Below are 26,435 nucleotides of genomic sequence, written 5' to 3'. Positions count from 1 at the left end.
ATTTAGTTTTATTGCTTACTTACTACTTCTGTGCCTGTATTATCTACTTCTCTCCTCTTGCCCTATTTCTGTTTAACCCTTACAGTCACTTGCTATACAACATAACTCATTTTCTCCCTCAGCTCTCTTTCCCTACCCCCACTCTGTTTTATTTCCTGTTACAGACCTGCTCATGTTGCACTACACATGATGGTATTTGCAGAATCAGGCATTTAGACTGTAAACGCTCTGTAGCACGTTTTTTTAATCTATACAATAATAGATATTAATAATGCCACCAGCAACTTCTCCTACTGACCCTGAAATATCAGGTTTAGGTAGGCAAGATATAATTATTTAAGCAAGTATTCTGCCAGAACACTGGGGTTCACACCTGCATTCTTATAAAGACGTACACAAAAGTGCCGCAGGAACCAGTGGCCACAAGCAGTCAGGCCTGTGGCTTTGAGTCTTATTTGAAATACGACACCATGAGCAGCACAGTGCCATTTTTCGTCACACATTTGTGGGAAGGAGAAAGGATTTTAACTTATGATTTAAAATTAGTTCTGAATGCCAATATGAATAAGATTAATGCAACCTTGGGTGGTACTTTCTTGATAGGACTAATCTACCATCTGCTTGCCACTCACCCCTGCCCACTCCGAATCAGGTTATGAGATGATAGCCCGTGGCAGCTTTGGTTGCATCTGGAGGGTGGGGTGGGACAGAGACTGTAATTAATTGCTTCAGACAGATTCATAGGGAGAAGTCATGAACTCCTTTGTTTCAGGCTTGTGCACTTGTAAAATAGTGGACCAAGTACTAGAACTGAGACACACTGAGTAAACAGGCTGGATTGGAGAGATCCTCTTCTCTGTAGCTGCTGAGCTGCTCCTTCAGCCAGGGAGATCCTGGGGTGCACTGGCTTAATCATTGTCCCCACAACTCCCATGCTATATGGAGATGGGCAGCATGGCACAAGCATGGTACAAGCTTCCTAAATCCACTCCAAATCCAAATTTTAAAAAAATCACATCAGTTCTACTGCAACTAGGGACTCCCACCCAGAAAAATAGTGAGAGGGGAAGGGCTAACCCACTCTAAGGGGTACCAGCATTCAGATTACAGTAAGTCATGTGTTTACTCAACCTCAAATTACTTGTACTTGAATGCAAGGACAAAGTTGATAAAAAGGCCACTGTACCCAACAGAAATGCAGAATTTTTTTTAAAATGGACTCATTTGTGCTTAAATATATTGCAATTAGGAAAGCATGAAACATCATTTATAGCTGTTCGCAAGTAGCAAATGACATTAATATTTTACACAGTAGCAAAGTACAGGGTTACATGCTTCCATTCAGTTCTGAACCATGGGAAACACCCTGCAACAACGTCTAGATATTAGTAAGCATGAGTTTTATAGCTACATGCGTGATGCATAAATTAAAAAGGAAACCTGACACCAGACATGCTGGTTATTTACTCCAACATTCTCAAAGTGCTACGCAAACCCAAGCGGTTTTTTTGGAAGCTGCATGACAATATCATTACAATTTTTGGAGGGAAAACAAAAAATTTTTAAAGCTTGGAGCCACTGTATACCCATTCCAAAAGTACTGAGGTACTTCAGAATTAAATAAAGTGTACTTTGCCACAAAGTGAATCAGGTTGTGGACAAAAGACAGAGGTGGTCTTCAAAATGCCAGTATTCCAACATCAGCACTTCACTGGTGACATAACTGGCCTCCTGATGACTGCTATAGAAGCTCAGAGAAGCAGAGATTCTAGCCCTGCATTTCTTACTGCAAACACATTCAGGGGTAGGCTATAAGCATCCTCCAACCCTTGAAATATATTTATTTTTAAAGGGTGTAGATAGACAATGACACTATTTTTCTCAAACTGGGGCAGGAAAAGTGTCATTCAAATTGTGCCCATGCAAAGTAAAGGTTTCTGAACTTGGAGTGATCTTACGTACGGCAATCGTTGAGTTAAAAAAAAAGATACATATATTCTGGATTTCACTTCTCTTGTTTGAATACACCCAACATTATTTATGCACGTTAAATTTACTTCTGAGGAATGATTAAAGATTTACATAAAATACACTGACTTTCCTTTCTCCCTCCCCACTAAACACTCCCACACTTGTAAACATATAGCACACTTTATGTAGCTAACATCCTATGCTTGTCGGTTCTTCGCCAACAGAAACAAAGGAAAGGATTCTCACACAGGAGATCCTGTCAACAAAATAATACTGGTCCATGTGTTTTTACGTATGAAGAGATGTTCCTGGGATGTTAAAAGGTTTCACAACAGATAAAAACATTCTCAAGAGTAGCTACTGTACATGCAACCTATCACTAACTTGGGCAGATTAAAAATAAATAAAACAAGAAGTGCAGCCAACTGGATGTTTTGGAGATGAGTGTTCTGCACTGTCATGCAAAAGAGCCAGACAAGAATCTGTGATGTGGGTCCTGGTCTCTCATTTGCTAAACTGGCAGATCATTTATGCATCATTCCACTGGCAAAGTACCGCAAGCTGCAGCTGCTGTACCAAAGTCTGGGCAGACTGAGTACATCCCTACAGAAAATCCTCTATCTGGGTGACCCCATGTTCTCAAACAGTTCCTTCCCAAATACTGGATGTTGGTGTGGGCATCACAGCTGCAAAATCAAGAACAGTAGAGAAACACAGAAGAAAGAAGCCAGGTTTTTGACAAGACGGTCCTCTTAAGCATCCCTTTTCTTGCCTTCACTGAATTCTAGTTTCAACATCTGTATTCGTCTCGGGGTACTTACAGGACCCACCAAAATTGTAGTATCTGAGCACCTCCCAACTGTTTAAAAATAGAAACAACAATCTCCTCTTCTTCTTACTCTATAGCTTGATTAGTTTTGGTTTTGTTTGGTTGTTCCCATTTGTACGCGAGAGCTGCATTATGTGTCTGTGCGTGAAAATCTTTTACGGTGTTTTAAAATACACTTTGTGTTACATGTAACTGATCAAAAAGGAATAAAAAAAGACACTTAATTCACTCAAGTGGAAGGCAGGTTAGAAAAAAGGCACCTTAAAATAAAGACCCAGCTGACATGAGCATAAACATGGAAACTTTCCCAGTGCTGTCTTTTTGGTCTTGCACACATCTGCATGCCTCACAAACAGAACAGAGGGCAGAACTGGTGAAACAGAAACAAATTTGGGGGGTTCTGACAATTTGGAGTATCTATGTGTAACTTTTAAATTTTGTTTGATATTATGAACTCTATGGGTATGTCTACACTACCCGCTGGATCGGCGGGCAGCAATCGATCCAGTGGGGATCGATTTATTGCATCTAGTCTAGACACGATAAATCGACCCCCAAGCCCTCTCCCATCGACTCCTGTACTCCAGCACCACGAGAAGTGCAGACAGAGTCAACAGGGGAGCGGCAGCAGTCGACTCACTGCAGTGAAGACACCACGGTAAGTCAATCTAAATACGTCGATTTCAGCTACATTATTCACATAGCTGAAGTTGCGTAACTTAGATCGTTCCCTCCCCCTAGTGTAGACCAGGACTATGTATCTATATCAAACTACAAACCCCTTTTTGACTGTAAGGCTGGTCTGTGCCTTCTCTGCCTTTTTACCTCCATCTTGATCTGAAATTCCAATGGGTGGTAACACAAGGATTACCGTGGTCTTCTATTTAAATGGAGGCACTCTACTTCAGTGAGCTGGCTATCATCAAGAAGAACCAGTCCACCCAAGATGGGCTGGAAATCAGACAACTGATCGCCTGACTATGGGTTTGAGGCTAAACAGCATGTCACCTGATAAAAGGGGCTGGAAGTCATGGAAAGAAGGAAAGTACCAGCCATTTCACAGAGGGAGAACGAGAAGGAAACTGGCTACTGGAGTGAGAGCTGACTCCATGTTCCGAGGAGAAGACGTAAGCAAGACCTGGAACCCTGAAAAGACACTAATCCTGACCCCAAAGAACATTTACGGTAGTGAGGAAACTGAGACAGGGAATAGTGTTCAAGCATTTGTTTTTATCTAGATCTATATATACACACTCTTGTGAAGAGCTACTGGAGTTTCTTGGGGGGGGGTCAGTACTGGCCCGGGGGGCTTAGGGTAGCTGGGCCACGGGGCCCCACTTCCAAAAGGGGTATCAGACAGTTTGGCATACAAGATGTGTGCCAGAGAGTGTGGACCAGAGACCGTGCTGGAGCCTACCCAGACCAAGGGAAGCTTAAAAATTACGTAAGCCCAGCATGTGGGTCCAGCAGCCTGGTGAGTGTCCAGCAGCAGGAGCTCAACCAGGGCTGTGACAGGGATCATGTTAGATCATCAGCTGAACACAAGCTTCCAGTGAAACGCTGTGGACAAAAGGACTAATGCAATCCTAGTATTCATAAACAGGAGAATTTTGAGTAGGAATAATGGGGCTTACATTACATCTGTATTTGGCACTGTGTCCATTTTCAGTATCTACAATTCAAGAAGAATATTGAAAAATTGGAGAGGGTTCAGAGAAGAGCCAGGAAAACGATTAAAGGATTGGAAAAAAGTGTCTTATACTGAAAGACTCAAGCTAAACAGATTGAGCTCCTGAAAAGACATTTAAGGATTGCGACTTAATGAGTCTGCAAGTACCTACATAGGGAATAGAAATTTGATAGCTCTTTAATCTAACAGACAAAGGTGTAACAAGACCCAGTGGCTAGAAGTTGAAGCTAGACAAATTCAGACTGGAAATAAGGTATTAAAAGGGGGGTGGGGAGGAGGAGACTGGGCGGAAGGGTTATTAACCAATGAAACAATTTACCAACTTATTCCAATGGTTGCAGTGGATTCTCCATTACTGGACATGTGAAATCAAGATTAGATGTTTTTCTAAAAAAAAACACACGTTCTAGTTCAAAGGAATTAATTCAAGGAAGTTCTACGGCCTGTGTTATGCATGAGGTCAGATTAGATAATCACAATGGTCCCTTCTGGACTTTTTAATCCATCAATTCTGACTTCCCTGCTCTCCCTAGGGAAATCCTGGGTGAATAAACAAGCATGAGTTTTTTAAAGTTTCTCTGTAACTCTTCACTCTGTGCCACCCAGATAGTTTAGCTGACACTTGAGCACACTTTATGTAGTGATTTATCTTACCTTGTTTTAAGTATTTCATTGACCTTTTGTTCCAGTTCCAATCTTCTCTGCCGTTCTTTTTCTAGTTCTTGTTTTAAGGTTTCAGCGTTTGTTTCTTCTCTGAGCTTCCTGAGCTCTTCCTCTGTTAAGAAAGGAAGGAAGAAAAGTTTAATTACTCTGAAGTGTTAAGAAATTTTTAAAAAAGCAACCCATGAAAACAAATGAGTAACCAAATGGACTGCTTTACATGCATGTCTATGCAAATATATTGTCCAGCAAAACAGAAAAACCATTTTATATAATATTTTGTTATTACTGTTGAATATGCTCCTCTTCATAAAAAGGAAGTCTATTTTCAGCATATATATATGCACCATGGAAGGGTAACATTGGTTAATTATTTTAAAAAGGACTGGGTTAATTACAATGCATTTGTAAAACAGTTAAAATAGTAAAAAAGAAATTTGAAATAAACTTGAGGCGTAAGCTATCAGTACCCAATACAGTTTTCTAGATTGGATCCCAGGAACAGGGAAGTTTCTCGAGTGCTAGAAGTGTTCTTCACATTAAGATACAGCACAGGAAAATACAAGGCAATTTTTTATTTTCCCTTTACATTAGATACAGGTCCAAACCAAAACCCTAGATCTGAGCACTTTTAAATTTGGGCAAGTTTTTAATATAAACTTTGCCACTCAGGCCCATTCCTACCCAAGATGTAGGTTAAATTTTTATAGTCAATAGGGTATTATGATACACGCTTTTAAGAAAAGCCTGTTGTGTTGAATCAACCAGTACAATCAATGAAAAGCCTACTTAATTACTAATTAATCTTGCAGTTTCGGGGGCTGGAGAATTTACTGATAGCATCCTTTTCACAACTCCACATTAGTCTCCAGTGAAGGAAAGGATTCAATGTCACTTCCAGCACATCACTCTGAACAGATGCACGAAGGCATTAAACAAAACAAGACAGGAAGTCTCATTAATTTTTTAAAAATGAAAGTTACTCTGCTCAGTATTTTGTTGCTTTTTTTTTTAAATTGCCTTGACAATAAGCAGCAGAACAGCTGTAATGTCTCAAACTCAAAGCAAACCCGACAAGGGAAACTAGCTAATCCTGCTATCTCCACAGAAACAGATCTATGCTATAAATTATTTCATATAAACTAACATATGCTTATAATATGTACTGGCCTCTGGCTAGCTATTCTGTGCCTATTCATATCGCTTCTTGTAAGTCTGTGCTAATCAGAGGGTTGTGCAATTTGCAAGAACATTTTAATATATTTTAAGTGACTTGGTGGCCAATAGAGAGATGTTCTGTCCACTCTCCATTTCCCTCGACTCTCTGAATACATACTAAATGTTTACAATACATTTGGGGTAAAATAAGTGACTGATAATAGGACACAGCTCCATTTATTGCTAGATTACTGGTTCAATTTCCACCCATGTCTGTAGAGAACATACCACTGATGTCCTCTAAGGAGTCCCTGCAAAAAGAAGGTCAAGTATTGAATGAGCATGGAAACTAAGCCACCCTCAAACCCGTAAAGGAGTTTCCTCCATGTCAGTGTTGTGGCACATTAGGGAAAGAAGAGGGAGGAGACTCTGGCAGCTATTGCATGTACTATATCTGTTTTGTGGATAAAACAAAACAGTTTCAGTGTAACAGTCAATGAGCCAGGGGTGACAATTCAGAGTAGTTACCGGTAAAAGTTAGTGAAATATTGCAACAAAATATCAGGTGAAGTTTGAGTGCTGGGTAAGAATATAATGGGCCAGAGGGAATGAAATATACAGATTCTTCATTGTAATGTTAATGTTAGAGGAAATTATTTTACAGTATATATGTACACAGCAGAATGACGAAGTGGTGCATATAAACCTCAATCACCATGAAAAATTGTTGCTTAGACCCTATTCCCATTCCACAGTTTGTTTTCATTGATTCAGTCATAGAAAATTAATTTGAAAAAAAAGTCAAGCATTTTAAAACTATACATGTTGCCTGAATCATCACACTATGTATAACTTATGAGTTCTGGTCGATATTATAAAGTTATTATGAAACTACTGTACCATGGAATGCATAAATATAGATGTGGTATTCCAGGGGGGAATTCTGTGCCAAAAAAATTACAAATCCTGAAAATTGTATTTGTCAAAACAATACATTATAATTACTCCAGTTTCAATTGTTTTGGCAAGTTATTTAAACTACAATACAGAAAAAAGTCACGAATAACTATTGCGCATTTCCTAAATATATGAAAGTTAAGTTACAAACACTTGGTAACTAATACCCTGGATTTAAATTACATTACAGAACACCAAACAGCAAAGAAAAAAAATAGAATGTCATTTTAAACTGCTCAGACTTTCACACATGAAAGTCATACAATTTTGCTAATCATTGTCCTGGACCTGGCTGTGTACTTTGGGAAGTGCTTGGTTCTGACTGTCCTGAAATTTTATTGGCTGCTTGGTAAACATTTTATTTGCCCTCAAAGTCTTTTTTTTAAAATGGGTAAGTAAAGTAAATCCTGAGCTGTAATCTAACCCCACTGTGCCACTTTGGCACAGGAAAAAAAGTGAGAAAGCACCTACATCTGCCTAGTTGATTCCTTGACTGTCATTTATAAGGCTTTACCTCACTCTGGCAATGTAGGGGCCTTAAAGGTTTTACAGAATGGGAACAATTAACTAACAATCGGAACAGTAACAATGCTACTACGCTGGCAGGCTGCTACGTTTCTGCCTCAAGGAATGAGATCAACTAAGCATCAACAGCAACATTAACAAAACATGTTGTTGGCTTTTTTTTTCCCCCCTTACAAAAGCTATTTTCTTGAATTTCAAAACAAAATTTTCAGTAACATGATACTACTATTTGATTGAATGGGTTTTTTTGATTCTCAAGAAGTTATAGGCATATTACTAGGCAGGCAGGCTGCTCCATTTCAGTCTTGGGGACAGAGTCTTGCTCTTGCATAATAAAAAGACCTAGCCCCGTCCACTCCCGGCGAGCTGCATTAGCCCCACCCCATGATGATAATTAACATTTCCCCCACAGGCACATCCAGCGCCCCACTACCTGCAGTGATTTGCCCCTCTGAGGCTGCTCCAAGCATGCTGGAACAGATGCGCTGCTTGGGCCGCTGGGGAAGAAGCACATGTCCCCCTGCAGATTTCTTTTGCCTTTTTCTACACAGGGTGGGCACAGAAATATGCAGACTGGGGCGCAGAACTCTGTCAGGAATAATGGAGTCTGCCATCTGCTGTCAGGGCTGTAGCATGTCCCTCCCAGATCAGGTGGAATGGTGGCTTGATGGATCTATCGTTTTTGGTCACCTATTCAAGTAGAAGCACCTTGGGACAATGGGTTGGCTGATGCCAAGGGAAATCAGTTCAGTGAAGTTTCTTTGCAGGGGGCCATAAAAGTGGAGAGTGAAAAACCCTCAGCAGCAAAATAAAGAAACCAGGTGTTGTTGCTGGGACATGTAAACTGGAGAGAGCCAGATGCACAGGAAATTTGGAAAGGAGAGAAGGGAATGCTTTCATAGCAGAGGGTCCTGCTTAACTGCAGGACCAGCCAGGAAAGAAGAGTGCTAGCTGACTTTGAGAGGAGGACTCCATATTGCTGAAGAGAAGGATCCTGGACCTCTCAGAGGTGTCTGCTCTCAATCCAAAGGACTCTTCAGAATAGTGACAAAACTGAGGCAGAGAAATGTGTACAAGTGTGTTTATTATTTTGTCTAGATTTGTATTTCTTGTAATATCTAAGTAGAGTGATTGTGTTTAGAATCCTATGCAAAAGATGTCTGGGTGTCTGCTGGCCTTCACTTTCACATGGCCCTGAAGAATTAAACTGTAAACCCAGGGCACCCTCTCAGCTGGAGTTCTGGGAGAGCATGTTCTTAGGCTATGGGCAGAGTCTGAGGAGTCAGCACTGTCCCAAGTGCTAGGCAGTTGGACTGCAGGGTCTCATCTCTCAGAAGATAGTGCCACACTGATCAAGAGTATGCCTAGACAGGCCAACCAGGGGCAGTGCCTGGACTTTGTTCAGACTCAGCAGGTTTAAAGCACAAAGCCCACTTTGCTGGGCCCCCAAACACAACCCCCTGGTGAGTGTCCAGCCAGGAGGGGCTCTACCACTGCTGTGTATGAGTTAGCAAATTCCTGAATATAGGTTTCATGGGGAACCTTAATTCTGCTCCCTCGTGCATTCATCCTATACATGGAATGAGACAGGGGTCCTATGGGAAAAAATAATATGTGATCATATTTAAGATTGTACAATAAAGCATATGGACAATGGCAAAATTAAGATCGCAAGGACAACCATAAATCTGACATTTCCTAACTTTCAAGCTCATAATTTTGGAACTCAAATAATGTTCCTTTAATGCAGACTTTTAGTATGTGATTTCTTACGTTTTTGGGGAAGGTTTTTTTTTAAAAGGAAAACAATGGTAAAAACAGCCCCCATATGAGAGTAGTTTGAACTCTGGACATTCAGAACTGCAGCGTATAACTAACTACATTAGGTAGCATCAGTAGAAGACAGTTATCCCACAAGGGAAGCAGAAAGGGACCATGCACTGGTCCCGGGATATGCTGGTGTTGAAGACACCTCCTCCCAATTTCCCACCAATACAGCTGCTTTGGGAGCAATAGCAGACACTTCCAATGCAATGTCTGCTACTGCTACTTTTGACAGCAGTGTAGGTCTGGCTCTTTAGAACGTTCACGTGCAGTTAGCTTGTCATGCTTACAAATCTTGCTAAGTAACTGAAGAGTAAGTGGCAATTTTCAATGGTTTATAACTCAGCCAAATCTGAACAGAATTTAATGGGACAAAAAACAGATATGTCTCTAGCTCCAGGACTTTGTCCCTGCAGAATTTCAAAGGTCTACTGCAGACAATGGAGTTGTTAGAGCTACTCAAAAAAAGTCCACAAGAATCTTTTACAGGGGAAAATTCTTCAGGGTACATCAGCAACTTGTCTGTAAAGTATTACAAATGGGTGAATCTTACTGCACCCTCAACAGATGACAAAAACTTGAATTAGTACCTGAAACTCAGCCCCCCCCCCATGATTTGATCTTAAAGTTAAACACCCCCACTCCTCCTTCCCAGATTACAGACACATGCCGTAAACCTCTGTCTAAATTGGCTTTTACTACAGTTTCCCTCCAGGACCTTCTGTGTTGTAGCTCCTTACTTCCCTCTGGTCCAAAGATACACTCCCACACACTTTATATACTGGACCTACCTACCAGCATAATTCTTCAGTAATTACAACGTACAGTTTTAGCACCACCATCAAAGGTGATTTTAGAAAAGCGCCCTGCAATTTTTTCTGTAACAGGGTCCTATCTCATTCTATTACAAAGCCTTGGATACTGTATAAATAAAAATTATTTTTAAAAGGTCATTAAAACAATGAAGGGAAGTCATCTGAACAAGTTTATATGATAAGATTTAAGTACAATTACCTTTAGGCTAGATAAGCATGTAGTACAATACACCCTAATAGCAGAAATCAGCAGCAGTAGGATGAGATTCCAAAACAACTTTTGGATGCAAGATGAGATTCCAGAATAAATTTGGGGTCTTCAGTTTTTCCAAAGCATCCCCCCACTCCACCACTGCCTCTCTCATTAATACAATAGCCAAATTATGTATGCCTTAGTCTAGAACTTCATATGACAGCAGGAAATTTGTCTGCATCAGGAATTTTTGTCTGCATGGTAACATCTTGATGCCAGAAGAAAATGTCTAGAAGTTGGAATAATACAGAAGGCATTTAGGTCAGTCAGACATCTATAGTTCTGTGCAGATAAGGCACATTTCAGTGTTTTCCTTATCAAATATCCTTTGATGACACCAGTTAGCTGTAAGACCACCTTTTCATTAGATTGCCAAAAATTAAGTGCTGCACTTCAAAAGTATTCAATGTCTGTATGTAAAATAGTAACATACTACATTAGAGATTGGGAAGACTCATTATGGCAGTAAACTAGATTTCTAATCTCATCACAAATGCACACACAGTAAGGATAGTCTTCTCTTAATACCTATCATAAACTGCTGCAGTATCTATTGTGCCTTTTACCAGATAATCTATGTAGCAGCATTGCTTGCTAAATATAGAGGTATGTGACACATTCATAGACCAGGTGCCAGCTCATTCCAAGGTCACTGAGCCTCACTGAACACTGACAAATGCATAGCTGGAAACCAGTCATGCTCGCTTGTGTCCTAGTGTTGTTAATAGATAGAGTTGTAAGAATGTGTTTAGTGTTTAGACATGAAATGCTTGTCCGATGCTGCATGTAGTAATCTTATTTATAATATCTGTATCCCACATTATAGGATAATATTTAAGTGTTTGCTCTGTAACTAAAAATATTTGATAAGACAATAAACCGCACAGTCAGGAGAGAAGCATTATTAAGTGTGAAATACCACAACATGTATCATCTCCTCCCCAACAAAAGAAGGCCTATAGACCCAGGCCAAACCATTGTGGAACATCAGTGGACAAAACACTTTGTTGATTGCTTCCATCACACCCATAAAGAGGGTATGCGCATAAGCCCTGATCCCATCACAGCTTGAACACTGGGAGAAGGGAATAAAAATCCCTGTTAAGGAGAAATTGTTATCACTACATTGCTTGGAATTCAAAGAGGGCCATATTTCTAAGCATAAGCAAGGGATCCCCAAATCTGCTTCGCTTGGGTTAGCCACAAAGAACATATAGAGAGCTTGTATGCAGTGTTGGGGTATCCTTGTCAGTCCCAGTATATGAGAGACAAGGTGAAACAAGGTGGGTGAAATAATATATTTTACTAGACCAACCTTTGTTGGTGAGAGATGTATGCTTTCAAGATTACACAGAGCTCTTCTTCATGTCTAGGAAATATACTCAGATTGTTACAGTTAGATACAAGGTGGGCTTGTATATTATAGCAGCTACTATTACCTTTTGAAACCTAAGACTAACTCATTTGTGTGTGTATGGTTACCTGCATTAACTTTGTAAATAACGAGTTCCTTTCCTAGTTAATAAATCTTTAGTAATTTTTTTAAACAGAATTGGCTATAAAGTGCAGACTTTAGAGAGAGATGTTCAGTGCAATTAACCTGGGGGTAAGTGACTGGTCCTTTGGGCCTCAGAGTAATTGAATATTATTGTGATTTTTGGTGTAAGGGACCCTCTATCACAAAGGCAGGACTGCTGAGGTAGCAAGATACAGCAGAATACCCAAGGGGACTGTGTGATTCCATGTTAAGGCTGTTGTAGTGCCTGTGGAGTTCACACATATCACTTGGCTGGTGAAATCTAATTATAGAACATAAAGCCAATTTGGGGTTTGTGCCATGCTTCATGACAGTCTAAGTTGGCACCCACATTCATGAGCAACTCCAGGCAGCCTGACAGTACCTCTGTGTGTGACAGTACTCAAATTTCAGTGCAGTGCTGGAGTACAGCCCATAAGGCAAGATTTATGTTTACCAACGCAATACAGTATCAGGCACTGTATTATACGGACTTTGAGGACAATGAGTTGAATAAAAGTGGCAATGGAAAGTTTAAATATATCCTCTCTTTATAGACAGTTAAACACTGGTGTTTCCCAGTGTAAGCTTAAGACAGAAATAGTTCCTCTGTCTGTGTTAATTATGGCAGATCCGCTATGACTCCCTGAATACTATTTCAGTTCAAGCATGTTGTGTAATTGGTACAGACTAACACACTAAATCCCAGTCACACACTGGGAAACTGGATCTGTCAGCAACACCGGCAGTGCCAGACACTGTAAAATAATTTTAACAAGTACTTACTACCATTGCCAGGTTTGTTTTTTCCCCTAACACTAACATTTAAAGTTTTTCAAGAGGTCAGACATATGGTACTGCTTGCAGAAAGTCAGCATCTGGCTGACAGAGTTCAGATTAGGATTCTCAACATATTAACTACCAGGCTTGTTCCTTTTTTGATACAGATTTCAATCAAAGCCAGTATCCCCAATATAGTGATAAAAATAAACTATAAACTAACATATTTACATTTTTAGTCAACCACAGAGATCAATATCCCATTACCCCTACCTCCTGTGGTGTATCCAAATGCTCAAACATTCAGAGGAAAGCTCATTTTCTGCATGAGGGGAAAACACAGATGAAAGCCTAAAGCATCAGTGCCATTGCTTGTCATTTTTTAATTCACACTATTTAGCAGCTAGACGTGCCAAAAGAAAAAATTTCCATTAAAAAAATCCGAGTTGTTTTTTTGTCTCCTACCACCACTCTACCATGGACAAAGGGTTTCCTCAACTAAAAGCAGGAAAGCTTACAATTCCTTGAACGTGGGAATGAGTTTGTCCACTTTCAATACATGTTCTTCAAATAAAAAATCTGGCAAAACATTTACTAGCAGTGATCTGTCTGGGAACCACAGTATACTACCAAAACCTGAGGACAAGGGTATGGAGAAGGGTGATCCAGTGTCCTTAGATTTTCAGAAAGCCTTTGACAAGGTTCTTCAAAGGCTCTTAAGCAAAGTAAGCTGTCATGGGATAAAAGGGAATGTTCTCTCATGGATCAGAAACTGGTTAAAAGATAGTAAACAATGAGTAGACATAAATAGTCAGTTTTCAGAATGGAGAGAGATAAATAGCAGTGTCCCCCAAGGGTCTGTACTGGTACCAGTACTGTTCAATACATTATACACGATCTGGAAAAGGGGGGTTAACAGTGACGTGGCCAAATTTGCAGATGATACAAAACTACTCAGGATAGTTACATTCAAAGCAGACTGCGAAGAGCTACAAAGGGATCTCACAAAACTGGGTGACTGGACAACAAAATGGCACATGAAATTCAATGTTGACAAATGCAAAGTAATGCACATTGGAAAACATAATCCCAACTACATATCTAAAATGATGAGGTCTAAATTAGCTGCTACCACTCAAGAAAGATCTTGGAATCATTGTGGATAGTTCTCTGAAAACATCCACTCAATGTGCAGCGGCAGTCAAAAAAGCTAACAGAATGTTGGGAATCATTAGGAAAGGATAGAAAATAAGTAGGGCCCCACCAAATTCATGGTCCATTTTGGTTAATTTTATGGTCATAGGAATTTTTAAATTGTAAATTTCATTATTTCAGCAATTTAAATATGAAATTTGACAGTTTTGTAATTATAGGGGTACTGACCCAAAAAGGAGTTGGGGGGGTCACAAGGTTATTGTAGGAGGGGTTGGGGTACTGCTCCCCTTACTTCTGTGCTGCTCCTGGCGGCAGCACTGCCTTCAGAGCTGGGCTGCTGGAGAGCGGTGGCTGTTGGCCGGGTGCCCAGCTCTGAAGGCAGTGCTGAAGTAAGGGTGGTAATACTGCAACCCTCCTGAAACTCCCTTTTGGGTCAGGACCCCCAATTTGAGAAACAGTGGTCTTCCCCATGAAATCTGTATAGTATAGGGTAAAAGCACACAAAGCAACAGATTTCGTGGTCCATGATGCATTTTTCACAGCCGCGAATTTGGTAGGGGCCTAAGAAGACAGAAAATATCATATTGCCTCTATATAAATCCATGGTATGTCCACATCTTGAATACTGCATGCAGATCTTGTAGCCCCATCTCAAAACAAGATATATTGGAATTGGAAAAGGTACAGAAAAGGGCAAAAATGATTAGGGGTATGGAACAGCTTCCTTATGAGGAGAGATTAAGAAGACTGGGACTTTTCAGTTTAGAAATGAGATGACTAAAGGGGGATATGATAGAGGTATATAAAATACTAAGTAGTGTGGAGAAAGTAAATAAGGATGTGTTATTTACGCCTTCTCATAACACAAGAACTAGGAGTCACCAAATGAAATTAGTAGGCAGCAGGTTTAAAACAAACAAAAGGAAGTATTTCTTCACGCAGCGCACAGTCAACCTGCGGAACTCTTTGCCAGAGGATGTTGTGAAGGCCAAGACTATAACAGGGTTCCAAAAAGAACTAGATAGGTCCATGGAGGACAGGTCCATCAATGGCTATTAGCGACGATGGGAAGGGATGCAATAGCATGTGAGTGTCCCTGAAGCTGGGAATGGGTGATAGGAGATGGATCAATTGATGATTACCTGTTCTGTTCATTCCCTCTGACGCAACCTGGAATTCGCCACTGTTGGAAGACAGGATACTGGGCTAGATGGACTGTTGGTCTGACCCAGCATGGTCGTTATGTTCTTAACATACTACAAACAAGAGCCTGTGTAAGTGGGGCATCGCCCTCTGCAGCAAGATCTCACACAAATGACAGTTTCCTACTTGCATGTGTAGTATTAAACTAATCCTCTCTTTACCCCTACCTAGCTCCTGCTACATATAGCAACTGTCTCCCCAAACCAATACTCTAGGATCTTCATTTTCTCTATTACCTGTTCCCCTGGTTTCTTTACTAACTCTCAGCTTCATGCCTTTTCATGTTTGATGGCTATGCTTAGAACTGACCCTCCCCTCTCCTACTCTCCCACCTCCGCACCCCAATTCGTATGTGCCTTGGCATTTTATGGCAGGCCTGAGAAACAATTTCCATCTCTCTCCTCCCTTGCCTCCAAAATGTAACCAATTCCTGTCCACCATCATGCACAAGCACTACCAAGATGAGGCTGTGAGACACTCCAAACTTATCTAGCTCACTTCACATAAAAATCCTGCTTCTTACCTCTGGAGGAACTTTGCTACAAACTTAAGCTCTGAACAAAAGGACTGAATGACCCATCCAAGCTGTGGATGTATTCCAGACTTGACCTAAGCCAGCAGTTTATTCCATCACTGCTACATGCCTGAATCAAGAACTTTGCCATTACTGTATGTAATTGATTCCTTTAACCAATTTTAACTCTCGCCTTTCCTTCTTTTTATAAATACACCTTAGATTTTATATACTAAGGGATTGGCATCAGCATGATTTTTGGGTAAGATCTAAGTTATATATTAACCTGGATGTGTGGCTGGTCCTTTGGGATCAGAACCACCTATTTGATGAGACTGGTTGAGAAGAACCACACATCTCTGAATCCAGGGTTTTTGGTGGCGATATAAGAACTGGAATGCCTGAGGAAACTGCCTTTATGTTCTCTTGTTAACCAGTGTGGTGAAACAGAAGTTTACTTTTGTGGCTGGTTTGGTACGTCTTATAAAAGAATAATTACCAGTTTTGTGTTGCATTTGTCCTATTTCTCAGCAGTTCATTCTGAATTTTGCATCCTCGGTGTGACCCACTCAGGCACGGTTACACATGCACACACACTTTAGGTCCCTACACTCTACGTACTCTGCTGCTCAATTGGAGCCAAGGTACTTATTTTCTTTTGAGCCTAGCAATCACTGCATAATTTCAATGCTATCCTTACACGGAAGTAGGCTAGGAATACACACACATACACGTGTACCCGGAGATTTTCCTTTACATTTACAGCTCCCTTAAATCAAAGAGGCCCATGACTGTGGACTTTGCAGGGCACAAAGACCAATTCTGGCACCAAAAAACCTTCCTCCTCCAAATCCTTCCTTAAAACTTACTTTGGGGAAGTTTTCCTAAATTGACCTTTTTGTACCCCCACCATGCCGCTTTGCTTTTGTATTGCTGCCTCACGTCTATGTTTGAGTTAAATTATAAACCTCTTGGGACAGGAACTTTCTGACTTTGGCCAAACTTGTTGCTTTGGGGGTGGGCTTGGGGAAGGGAGGGGTTGTTTGTTTGAAGGATGCATAAAGTTACTCTTAAATCTATATTTAGATACCCAGATGAGTGATGAGTAAACATGGATCTCGCCCTACATGTTTTTGTGTAAATGTGTATAATTACAGCAGGCTAAATACTGCATGCATCATTCTCTTCCTGCTTATGAGCCACTTGAGCTATCCCTATACACAGCACAAAACAAAGGTGACACTACAGTGTTGCGTGGATAACGAATGCTATATAAAACTGTTGCAATTCCCAACGTACTGGTGTCTGCAACAGCTTCCCCATTCTTACTTGGGTGAGAGTCCCAATGAAAACAGAATTAAGAACATAAAGTCTTTTTTCACTAAGGGCCTTTTCCCTCAACTCATTCATCATCCAAATAAGTCAAACCACGCTAGTTTGTTTAAAATGCACTAGTATTAATTTTTCAATCAAAAGTCAGTTTTCAGGGCACATATAATCAAAGTAACGAGTGTCAGATTCATTCCTACTTCCTAGAATCATTTAAAATTGAGTTATAATAAATATATTGTACAGAAAATTCTCATAGTTTGTTCTATTGAGCTGTCATGAGTAGCATCCTACATTCAAGATGTAATCGTAATTGTACATATTAATTTACAGGAATAATGTCTTAGTGACAATGTACTTTAATTTCAAATATCATGTGTGTTTAACAAGACTCAGTTTGGTGAACTGCCAAGCATTGGAGATATGCAGTGTTGGAAAATACTGGATTTTGCAATCTGAGATGGAAACCCAGACCTGATGAAGAGCTATGTATCAGCTTGAAAGCTTGTCTCTATCACCAACAGATGCTGATCCAATAAAAGATATTACAACACCCACCTTGTCTCTCCAAGCACTGCAGAGTCAAAAGATAATGTAGGTCAGAATATCCTGTGTCATTATGATTGGTTTATTAAGAGACATTTATTTGGTGTAAACTTCAACATAAGAAAGAAATCCACACATAATGCAAGTTAAATAGGTGGCAAATGTGAAAGACCTCAAGCAATGTGTGCTTAGACATAATAAACATGCCTACCTAGAAAAGATGACAATCAGACCTACCGCTGCAGTCAAAATTTGCTACCTGTGCACAGGAAGAGGAAGAAACAAGGAGTGAAGGGAAGAAGAACGGCCTACCTGAAGAACTTGAGTGTGGTTTTTCAATAAATGGGCATGACTATTATTTTTTGAAGATGGTCACTTCCTTCTTTTGCCACTTCTGCATGCAATAACCTGTCTCTCAGTGTGTATCTTATTCTTAGTTATTGTGAACTACTTAACTTTCTAAAATACATAGTTAGTATTTCTTTAATATCTGCAGGGGAGAGGGATAGCTCAGTGGTTTGAGCATTGGCCTGTTAAACCCAGGGTTGTGAGTTCAATCCTTGAGGGGGCCACTTAGGGATCTGGGGCAAAAAAAATTGGTCCTGCTAGTGAAGGCAGGGGGCTGGACTTGATGACCTTGCAAGGTCCCTTCCAGTTCTAGGAGATTGGTATATCTCCAATTATTACCTTTATTACCTTAAGTCCTCAGAGCTAGTCAGTCTTGTTTGTAGTGAGAAAAGAGGAATTGCTCTTCACCTCATTCAGATTTCCTCTGAAATGCAATTGCGAATGATAGGAAAGGGACATTATTAGCTTTTCTGTCTGAAGTTTGACACCCACTACTTTAAGGATGGGAATAGTAAGGTATTCAGAAACTAAGGTGGATAAGGGCCATGAATAGGGCACAGAACCTTATAGGTAGTAACAAAAATACCTGAAGTCACTATACACAAAAGATTAGAGAAAAAATATTTCTTTGCTAGTTTTGTTTACTTCATGCATTTGGCAGCACTTTTGTATTGTCAATTTAATGGATTCCCATGTGCAGGCAGGGTCTTTTACACAGTAACTAGTGAGAGAAGCATTTAAGAATAGGAAAACATGATTTGGTTACAGCCATAAATATTGGCAGGGGGGACTCAGTGGCAGGTGCTGTACCTGAAACTACATTTAGATTTTTTTTTTAAAGTGATTAGATATCAAGTGCCCCTTTAAAATGCATTTAACATTTTTCTTCTTTAATATCTGCATTTCCTCCTCCCTACCAATCCTCTCCTCTACCAAACAAATAGTTTAAACTATTTCCATACTATGGAAAGTATGGGTGAATCTGACATTTGTAGAGACAGACAAGGTGGTGAGGTAATATCTTTTATTGGAACAACTTCTGTTGGTCAGAGAAGCTTTTAAGCTTACACAGAGCTCTTCTTCAAGTCATTTGTAGAGAGAGAAAGAGACTTCTATGACTTAACTGGTATTTTCCAACTCAAGCTGATGCAGGGTTCACTCACACGCAGGACTCACTTCAGAAGTGGTAAAAGGAGGAAGTGACCTGTTACTTTAAAAATAATGGTCATGTCCATCTACTGAAAAAAACACACAACATCCTCAGTCAGGCAATCCTCCTTCCCTCTCACCCACGCCCCCTTATTTCTGCCACTTCCCTATGCCTGAATTTGCTTTTCTAGAGGCCTGTCACTGACAAGAAACAGTTTCTGTTGAGAAATTTTCAGTCTTACTATGTGTCTAGTTCTCCATCTCCTTTTCTAACTACAGTCATTTATCAAACCCTATCCTAAAATCCTACAAACAAGCTATTGTGCTTTCCAGAGTTTCCAAAGGGGCACGTTCAGGTCAGTTTTTGGCCCACAGCGATACAATTTAAAAAAAAAATCAGACAGCTTCCTCCAGAGTCATAAACAAGGAATTGTATAGGGTCAGATCTACTTAAAAAATTCATCTCTTAGGTAAACTGATCTGGCCCCTCCTTCATTGTTCATGCAGCTTCTGAATATCTTGTTTCCCTGCTCCCCACACGCCGATAGGCACTGATGCTGAGCTATCACCCACAAATATGATTTCCAGGGAAATAATTTCTCTATATAAGAAGTTACCAGATCCATCTAAAATCCTACCAACGAGCTGTTATACTTTCCATAGTATTGAAACATTCAGGATTGCCATTATGTTTTGCTTATGTGCATAACGATATTTAAATCTTTTAGTATGCGAAGAGAACTTTGTTATTACAATCAACTTTTGGAACTGCACCTGCATTAGTTTCTTTTTCTTAAAAGTAAAAAAGTTTGCAGGTAAGTTTAAGAATTAAAATGGTGTCATTATGATATATATAAAATAATTACACTTAAGGTTTATGATAAAAGGTGCTGTGCATCTATATATAAACCTACAATGGTTCGGTACACACCTTTCCTCCTATGTTCAATTTTAAATTGAATTGTAATGATTGTGACGGGTTTGGGCCCTTTGGGGTGTCAACTGATGTGCTGGGATGCCACTGAGTCAGCCTATTCTGCCAGCCTAGGTCCCCTTTACCTGGCCTTGCTGGAATAGGCTCACAAGCTGTTATATCCTTGGGGCAGCCGGTGTAGGAAGCAATCACTTGAGGCCAGAGAGCAGACAGCTAACCAAAACCTCCATTTTATTTACAGACACAGAGAGCTCACTCAGCCAGTTGAAACCGGCTGAGCTATCCCTTAATAGTCTAACTCAGTTGCCATAGTAACAAAACACATGACAACCAAATACACAACATATTCCTCCCCCCCTAATAAGAACATCCCCAAAATAAAACACACACTAAACTAGAGAAGGAGGGTAGACTGCCTCCATTCCCGGCTAAACCCTGGGGATTATTTTGCCCCATGACCGTGGGTTCGCCCTAACTAAAGATCCAGCTGATGAGGAGGCCTTCTGTCTCTAGGTGGATTACGGCGAACTTCTGGTGTTGTTGCACCCGAAAGTACTAGGGGCTCAGGGTCCGCAGCACGAATAGGTGAGGAGGTGGTATCAGCTCGTGCTGGGCAAAGGGGTATCTCAGCTGCCGGCGGTAATGGAGGAGAACAGTCAGGAACAGGTGACTCATGATTCGGTGTCTCACCAGGAGGGGTGAAGTCAGACCCCTCAACTGCAGATGCGTCCTGAAGACTGGCATGACCTGGCAACAGCTGATCTACATGTCGCCGCCAGGTAAGATTCTCTGCAGTCCGGACTGTATAGGAAACAGGTCCTGTTTGAGTGATGACTGTGGCCGGGACCTATTTAGCTCTGGAAGTATAATTCCGAGCCAAAACTGGCTGTCCTGGGCTAAAGGTTCGGTCTTTTGCTCTGGGTGCCCGTCTGATGACTTGATATTGCTGCTGATGTTGCACAGTTTGTCTGGGTTCAGAAGGTTTCAGCAGATCAAAGCAAGTGCGCAGCTGTCGTCCCATCATTAGAAAGGCTGGGGAAGCCTGGGTCGTAGCATGAGGTGTGTTTCTATAGGAAAGTAAGAAGGTATCCAGACGCTTTTGAATGGAGTGTTGTCCCTTTGCTGATTTCAAAGCGTTTTTCATTGTCTGCACAAATCTTTCAGCTAATCCTTTGGTGGACGGATGATATGGTGCTGACGTGATGTGGTGTATCCCATTTGCCTTCATAAAATTTTGAAACTCCTGAGAGACGAACTGCGGTCCGTTGTCGCTCACAAGTTGTTCTGGCAGACCAAAACGAATAAAGAGTCCTCGTAGTTTTTGAATAGTACTCTCTGCAGTAGTGGACTGCATTATAGAGACTTCTGGCCATTTAGAATGGGCATCTACTGCCACCAAGAACATGCTTCCTTCAAGGGGGCCAGCAAAGTCAACGTGAATATGTTGCCACGGGTTTTCAGGCCAGTCCCATGGGTGTAGGGGTGCCAACTGGGGTGCATTTCTTACACCCTGACATGACATACAAGCTTTTGCCTTCTCTTCAATAGCACTGTCCAATCTAGGCCACCAAAAATAGCTTCGTGCAATTTCCTTCATGCGCACTATTCCACAGTGACCGGAATGTAGCTGTTCTAACATCTGTGATCTCAGGGGTGGTGGAATAATGACACGCCTCCCCCACAACAAACAACCAGATTGGACCGATAACTCCGTCCGCCTGGACATGTAGGGAACAAGGTCGGGTGAGACCGGAGAGGTTTGTCGAGATTTTCCATGCATCACCAGGTCCATAACTTGGGATAATACTGGGTCAACGCGGGTTGCCTTCTTTATCTGAGTAGCAGTGATGGGTGTATTCTCTACCTGTTCAAAGTAGAAGATTTCCTTTTGGGCACTATCTTGATGTTTGACCGGTAAAGGCAACCTTGAGAGGCCATCTGCATTGCCGTGCAGAGTGGATTTCCGATATTTGATTTCATATGTGTGTGCAGAAAGTATCAATGCCCAACGTTGCATACGACTAGCAGCTAATGGGGGAATGCCTGTGTAGGGTCCAAAAATTGATGTCAGAGGTCGATGGTCTGTAAGAAGAGTAAACTTTCGCCCAAACAGGTACTGATGAAACTTCCTAATTCCAAAAACAATTCCTAATGCCTCACGTTCGATTTGGGCTGTCATGAATAGTTAGTAAAGGGTTAAAGCATAGTACCTGGTGGGCACCTGACCTGAGGACCAATCAGGGAAGAGAATTTGAAACTCCTAGGAGGGAACTTTTCCCTCTGTTTGGGGGGGTCTTTGTCTTTGGCCGTTTGGAATTACAAGAGTCCAGATGTTTTAATCAAGTCTACCAGCTTCCACCTTTCTGAACTAATTTCTTCTAGTCAAGATAGTGAGTATTAGAAAGATACTTTGTGTCCTTATCTAATAATCCTATGTTTGCAATTCTGTGTGTTTGTTGTTGATTATTCTTAATTCTGCTTGTACTGGTTGTACTGAGAAAGAGAGAGGATTCTCTCCAGAACGTAGCAAGGTTATACCCTATGAGTGTCCAGCTTGGACTCATAGAGATTCTGTATTTTCTTGTTTTTCTTTTAATAAATTCTTTCTATAAAGATTTGATTAAATCCCTTCTACTGTGGATCGGGGAAGGGGCCGAGACACTCTCTCTCAGTGATTCACAGAGTTGAATCAGTGTATATCTCTCCAGAGTGGCTGGGAGAGAGGGGGGGGGGGGAGTGGGCTGCTTCCCTGTGTGTGTGAGATTCAAGGAGTTTGAATCAAGGTATCTCTGTCTCCGGAGCAGGCTGGAGAGAGGGAAGAGGGGGGAGGGGGAAGGTTCCTCCTCTGTGAATTGATCTGTGTTCCCAGGGAGTGTCTTTGAAGGGAGACAGGGGGGAAACAGGGGTGTCCCGGCCCACGAAATTGACCGGGTGGTGGCAGCAAAAGGGGAGACCTACCCTAGGATTTTAGGGTGGGGGAATACATGCGGGTCCTCACTTTGAAACCGCCCAGTTTCAAGTGAGGGTAGACTCTGACATGGGCGTAGTTAGTTTCTGCTTTGCTTACAGTGCGTGAAGCAAAAGCAATAGGTCTTTCTTCTCCCGAAGGCATAATGTGTGACACGACCGCTCCCACTCCATAAGGGGAAGCATCGCAGGCCAATTGCAGGGGTAAGGATGGATCAAAGTGCGTTAGAACTTCAGAATTTAACAATGCATCCTTAGCTTTGTTAAATGCAACATCACAGGCTTCAGTCCACTTCCAGGCCTTGTTCTGCCCAAGGAGCTCATGAAGTGGTTTTAGCAGTGTGGCTAACTGTGAGATGAACTTTCCATAATAGTTCAGTAGTCCTAGAAATGAGCGCAGCTGGCTTACATTTCGAGGTGGGGGAGCCTCCACAATAGCTTTAACTTTTGCAGGGGCCTTATGAAGACCTGCAGAATCGATGATGTGTCCCAAATATTCAACAGAGGGCTTGAAGAATTCACACTTGTCTTTGCGAACTCGTAGGCCATACTCTTCCAGTCTTTGTAGGGTAGCCTCTAAATTCTTTAAGTGATCCTCTTCATTTCTTCCAGTGACCAGGATATCATCCAGATAGCACTGAACTCCTGACAAGCCACACAAGATCTGGTCCATAGCCCTCTGGAACAGGGCGGGACCTGATGTGATTCCGAAGGGTAGGCGACAGTATCGATAAAGCCCCTTATGAGAGTCACAATAGTCAACAGCTCTTGGGACTTTTCATCGACGTGCATCTGTAAATATGCTTGACTCAGATCAATCTTACTGAACTTTTGTCCCCCAGCCAGGCCTGCGAAGAGGTCATCGATGCGGGGAAGCGGGTATTGCTCTGCACACAACACTGGGTTGACAGTGACTTTAAAATCACCGCAAATCCGGAGAGAGCCATCTTTCTTCACTATTGGAACGATAGGAGTGGCCCATGAGCTATGGGTAACTGGTATTAGGACTCCATTGGTGACCAGGCGCTCCAGGTCTGCTTCAACTTTTGGCCTGATAGCATATGGCACAGTTCGGGCTTTCAGATATTTTGGTGGACTGCCAGGTTTAATGTTCAATGTCACAGTGATTCCCTTCATACTCCCCAAATCATCTCCAAAAACAGCAGCATGTTTCCTTAGTATAGGGGTTAGACTGGTTTCTTCTTTAGTCATCCGGTGCACTTCTGCCCAGTTCAGCTGAATCTTCCCAAGCCAAGACCTACCCATTAAGGCTGGGTAGTTACCTCTCACCACAAACAGTGGCAATTTAGCCGCCTGTCCATTGAGCTCCACCTTAACATCAATAGTGCCCAACATGGGCACAGCTTCACCTGTATATGTCTTCAGAACAGTTTTTGTTGCCTTAAGCGGAAGATGCTGTAGCTTTTCCTTATACACAGTCTCAGGAACCAGCGAGACAGCTGCACCGGTGTCTAGTTCCATGCGTATAGGTTTGCCCTCCAATAAGGGGGTTACCCAGTATTCATGTGAGCCCGCTGCCAAAGACAAAACATGCAGTGGCACTTCCTCTTGTGAGGCGGTGTCACCTTGATCATCCTGGGTCTGCTCTAGGGTATGCAAGGTTCCTCTTTTTGTCGGCCAGACCACAGGCCTCTTTTTCTTTTGTTTACAGGCACACTCAATGTGTCCCTTTTTGCCACAGTGTCGACACACCAGGTCCTTACACCAGCATTCTGATGCCTGGTGTCCTGGCTTACCACAGCGGTAACATTCTTGACTCTGCACAGTTTTGTGGGTCAGTTCTTGTGACACTTTTTGCACCCTAGGGGGTGCACCGATGTATTGTGCCTCCCTTGTAGCCAGTTCCATGGAGACAGCAATATCAACAGCCTTCTGTAATGTAAGCTGAGCCTCTGTCAGTAGGCGCTTCCGTATAGCTTCACTGCAGAGGCCACACACTAACCTGTCACGCAGGGCATCATTTAACATCTCTTTAAATTCACAGTGTTCTGCTAGCTTTTTTAAAATGGCTACAAATTGTACAACTGTTTCATCTTCCTTTTGGTCTCTTTTGTGGAACCTATATCTTTCAGCAATTACCAGTGGTTTTGGGGAGAAATGAGACCCCAGGATTTCCACAATGTCACTGTAAGATTTAGTCTCAGGCTTAACAGGGTGTAGTAAGCTGCGTAGCAGAGAGTAGGTTTTAGCCCCTACAACAGTTAAGAATATTGGCACCTTCTTCGCTTCTGTAATGTCATTTGCAATACCAAAAAGCTCAAAACGCTCAGTATACACATGCCACTGCTCTGTATTCTCATCAAAAGGCTCCAGGGGCCTGGTCAGAGTAGCCATGATTTTTAGTTTCACTTTCACAGTCAGTGCAAACAAGCAGCTTTTTTTCTTTGTTTGGTCTTTACCTTGACTTCTACTTCCTTCTGTTACTGGAGCAGCACCAGCATCCCACCCTCGTCGCCAGTGTTATATCCTTGGGGCAGCCGGTGTAGGAAGCAATCACTTGAGGCCAGACAGCAGACAGCTAACCAAAACCTCCATTTTATTTACAGACACAGAGAGCTCACTCAGCCGGTTGAAACCGGCTGAGCTATCCCTTAATAGTCTAACTCAGTTGCCATAGTAACAAAACCCATGACAACCAAATACACAACACAAGCCTCTTCCAACCAAGCACACAGGCAGGGCCACATCCAGCTGCACAGAGAGACAGAGATCTGCTCTGGAAAGATTCAGCCTTAGGGGCTTGCCCCAGCTCTCTGGTGCCCACTCCCTTTAAGGGGTACAAACCCAAAGCTTTTATGAAATTCATCCCCTCAACTTCTTGCCCCTCCCCAGTTAGAAATTACATAAACTGGGTTATATTATAAACAAGAAATAAGTTTGTTAACTACAAAAGGTGAATTGTAAGTGAATATAAGAGATGACAGAACAAAGCAAATTACTGACCAAATAAAGCAAAATACACAAGCTAAGCTCAATATACTTAAAAAACAGGTTACAAAATGTAAATTCTCACCCTAAATGTTATTTTAGGCAAGTTGCAAACTTTCTGTGGCTCAGAGTTCCAGTTATATTCCTGTTCAGACTGGACCCTTGTCTCAATCTGGACTCCCCCCTTGCCTTCTCTTCAGGTGACTTTAGCAGTCTCTCTTTTTGGGCAGACAGGCCATGCAGAAGAGGAATCCCATTTGCCTTCCTCTCACCCTTAAATAGGATTTACACAAGATGGGGAATCCTTTGTTTCCCAAGCTTGAACCCCCTTCCCTTCCAGTTGAAAGTTACAAGAAGTCCCAG

The 26,435-nt window shown here is 41.7% G+C and overlaps 1 protein-coding gene across 1 annotated transcript in view; it reads right to left on the bottom strand.

Moving 5' to 3' along the window:
• The window catches only part of GRAMD4 (GRAM domain containing 4), a 156,516-nt gene that overhangs the window by 34,318 nt on the left and 95,763 nt on the right, over positions 1–26,435 (bottom strand). The window contains exon 4 of the mRNA XM_044994841.1: positions 5,145–5,265. Within this exon, the coding sequence (XP_044850776.1) occupies positions 5,145–5,265 (121 nt within the window). The remainder of the gene's footprint in view (positions 1–5,144; positions 5,266–26,435) is intronic.

Source organism: Mauremys mutica, chromosome 1, assembly GCF_020497125.1.
Source record: "Mauremys mutica isolate MM-2020 ecotype Southern chromosome 1, ASM2049712v1, whole genome shotgun sequence".
Classification (NCBI taxonomy): domain Eukaryota; kingdom Metazoa; phylum Chordata; order Testudines; family Geoemydidae; genus Mauremys; species Mauremys mutica.
Note: the sequence above shows the minus strand (reverse complement) of the source record. Positions and strands in the feature narration are given on the sequence as shown.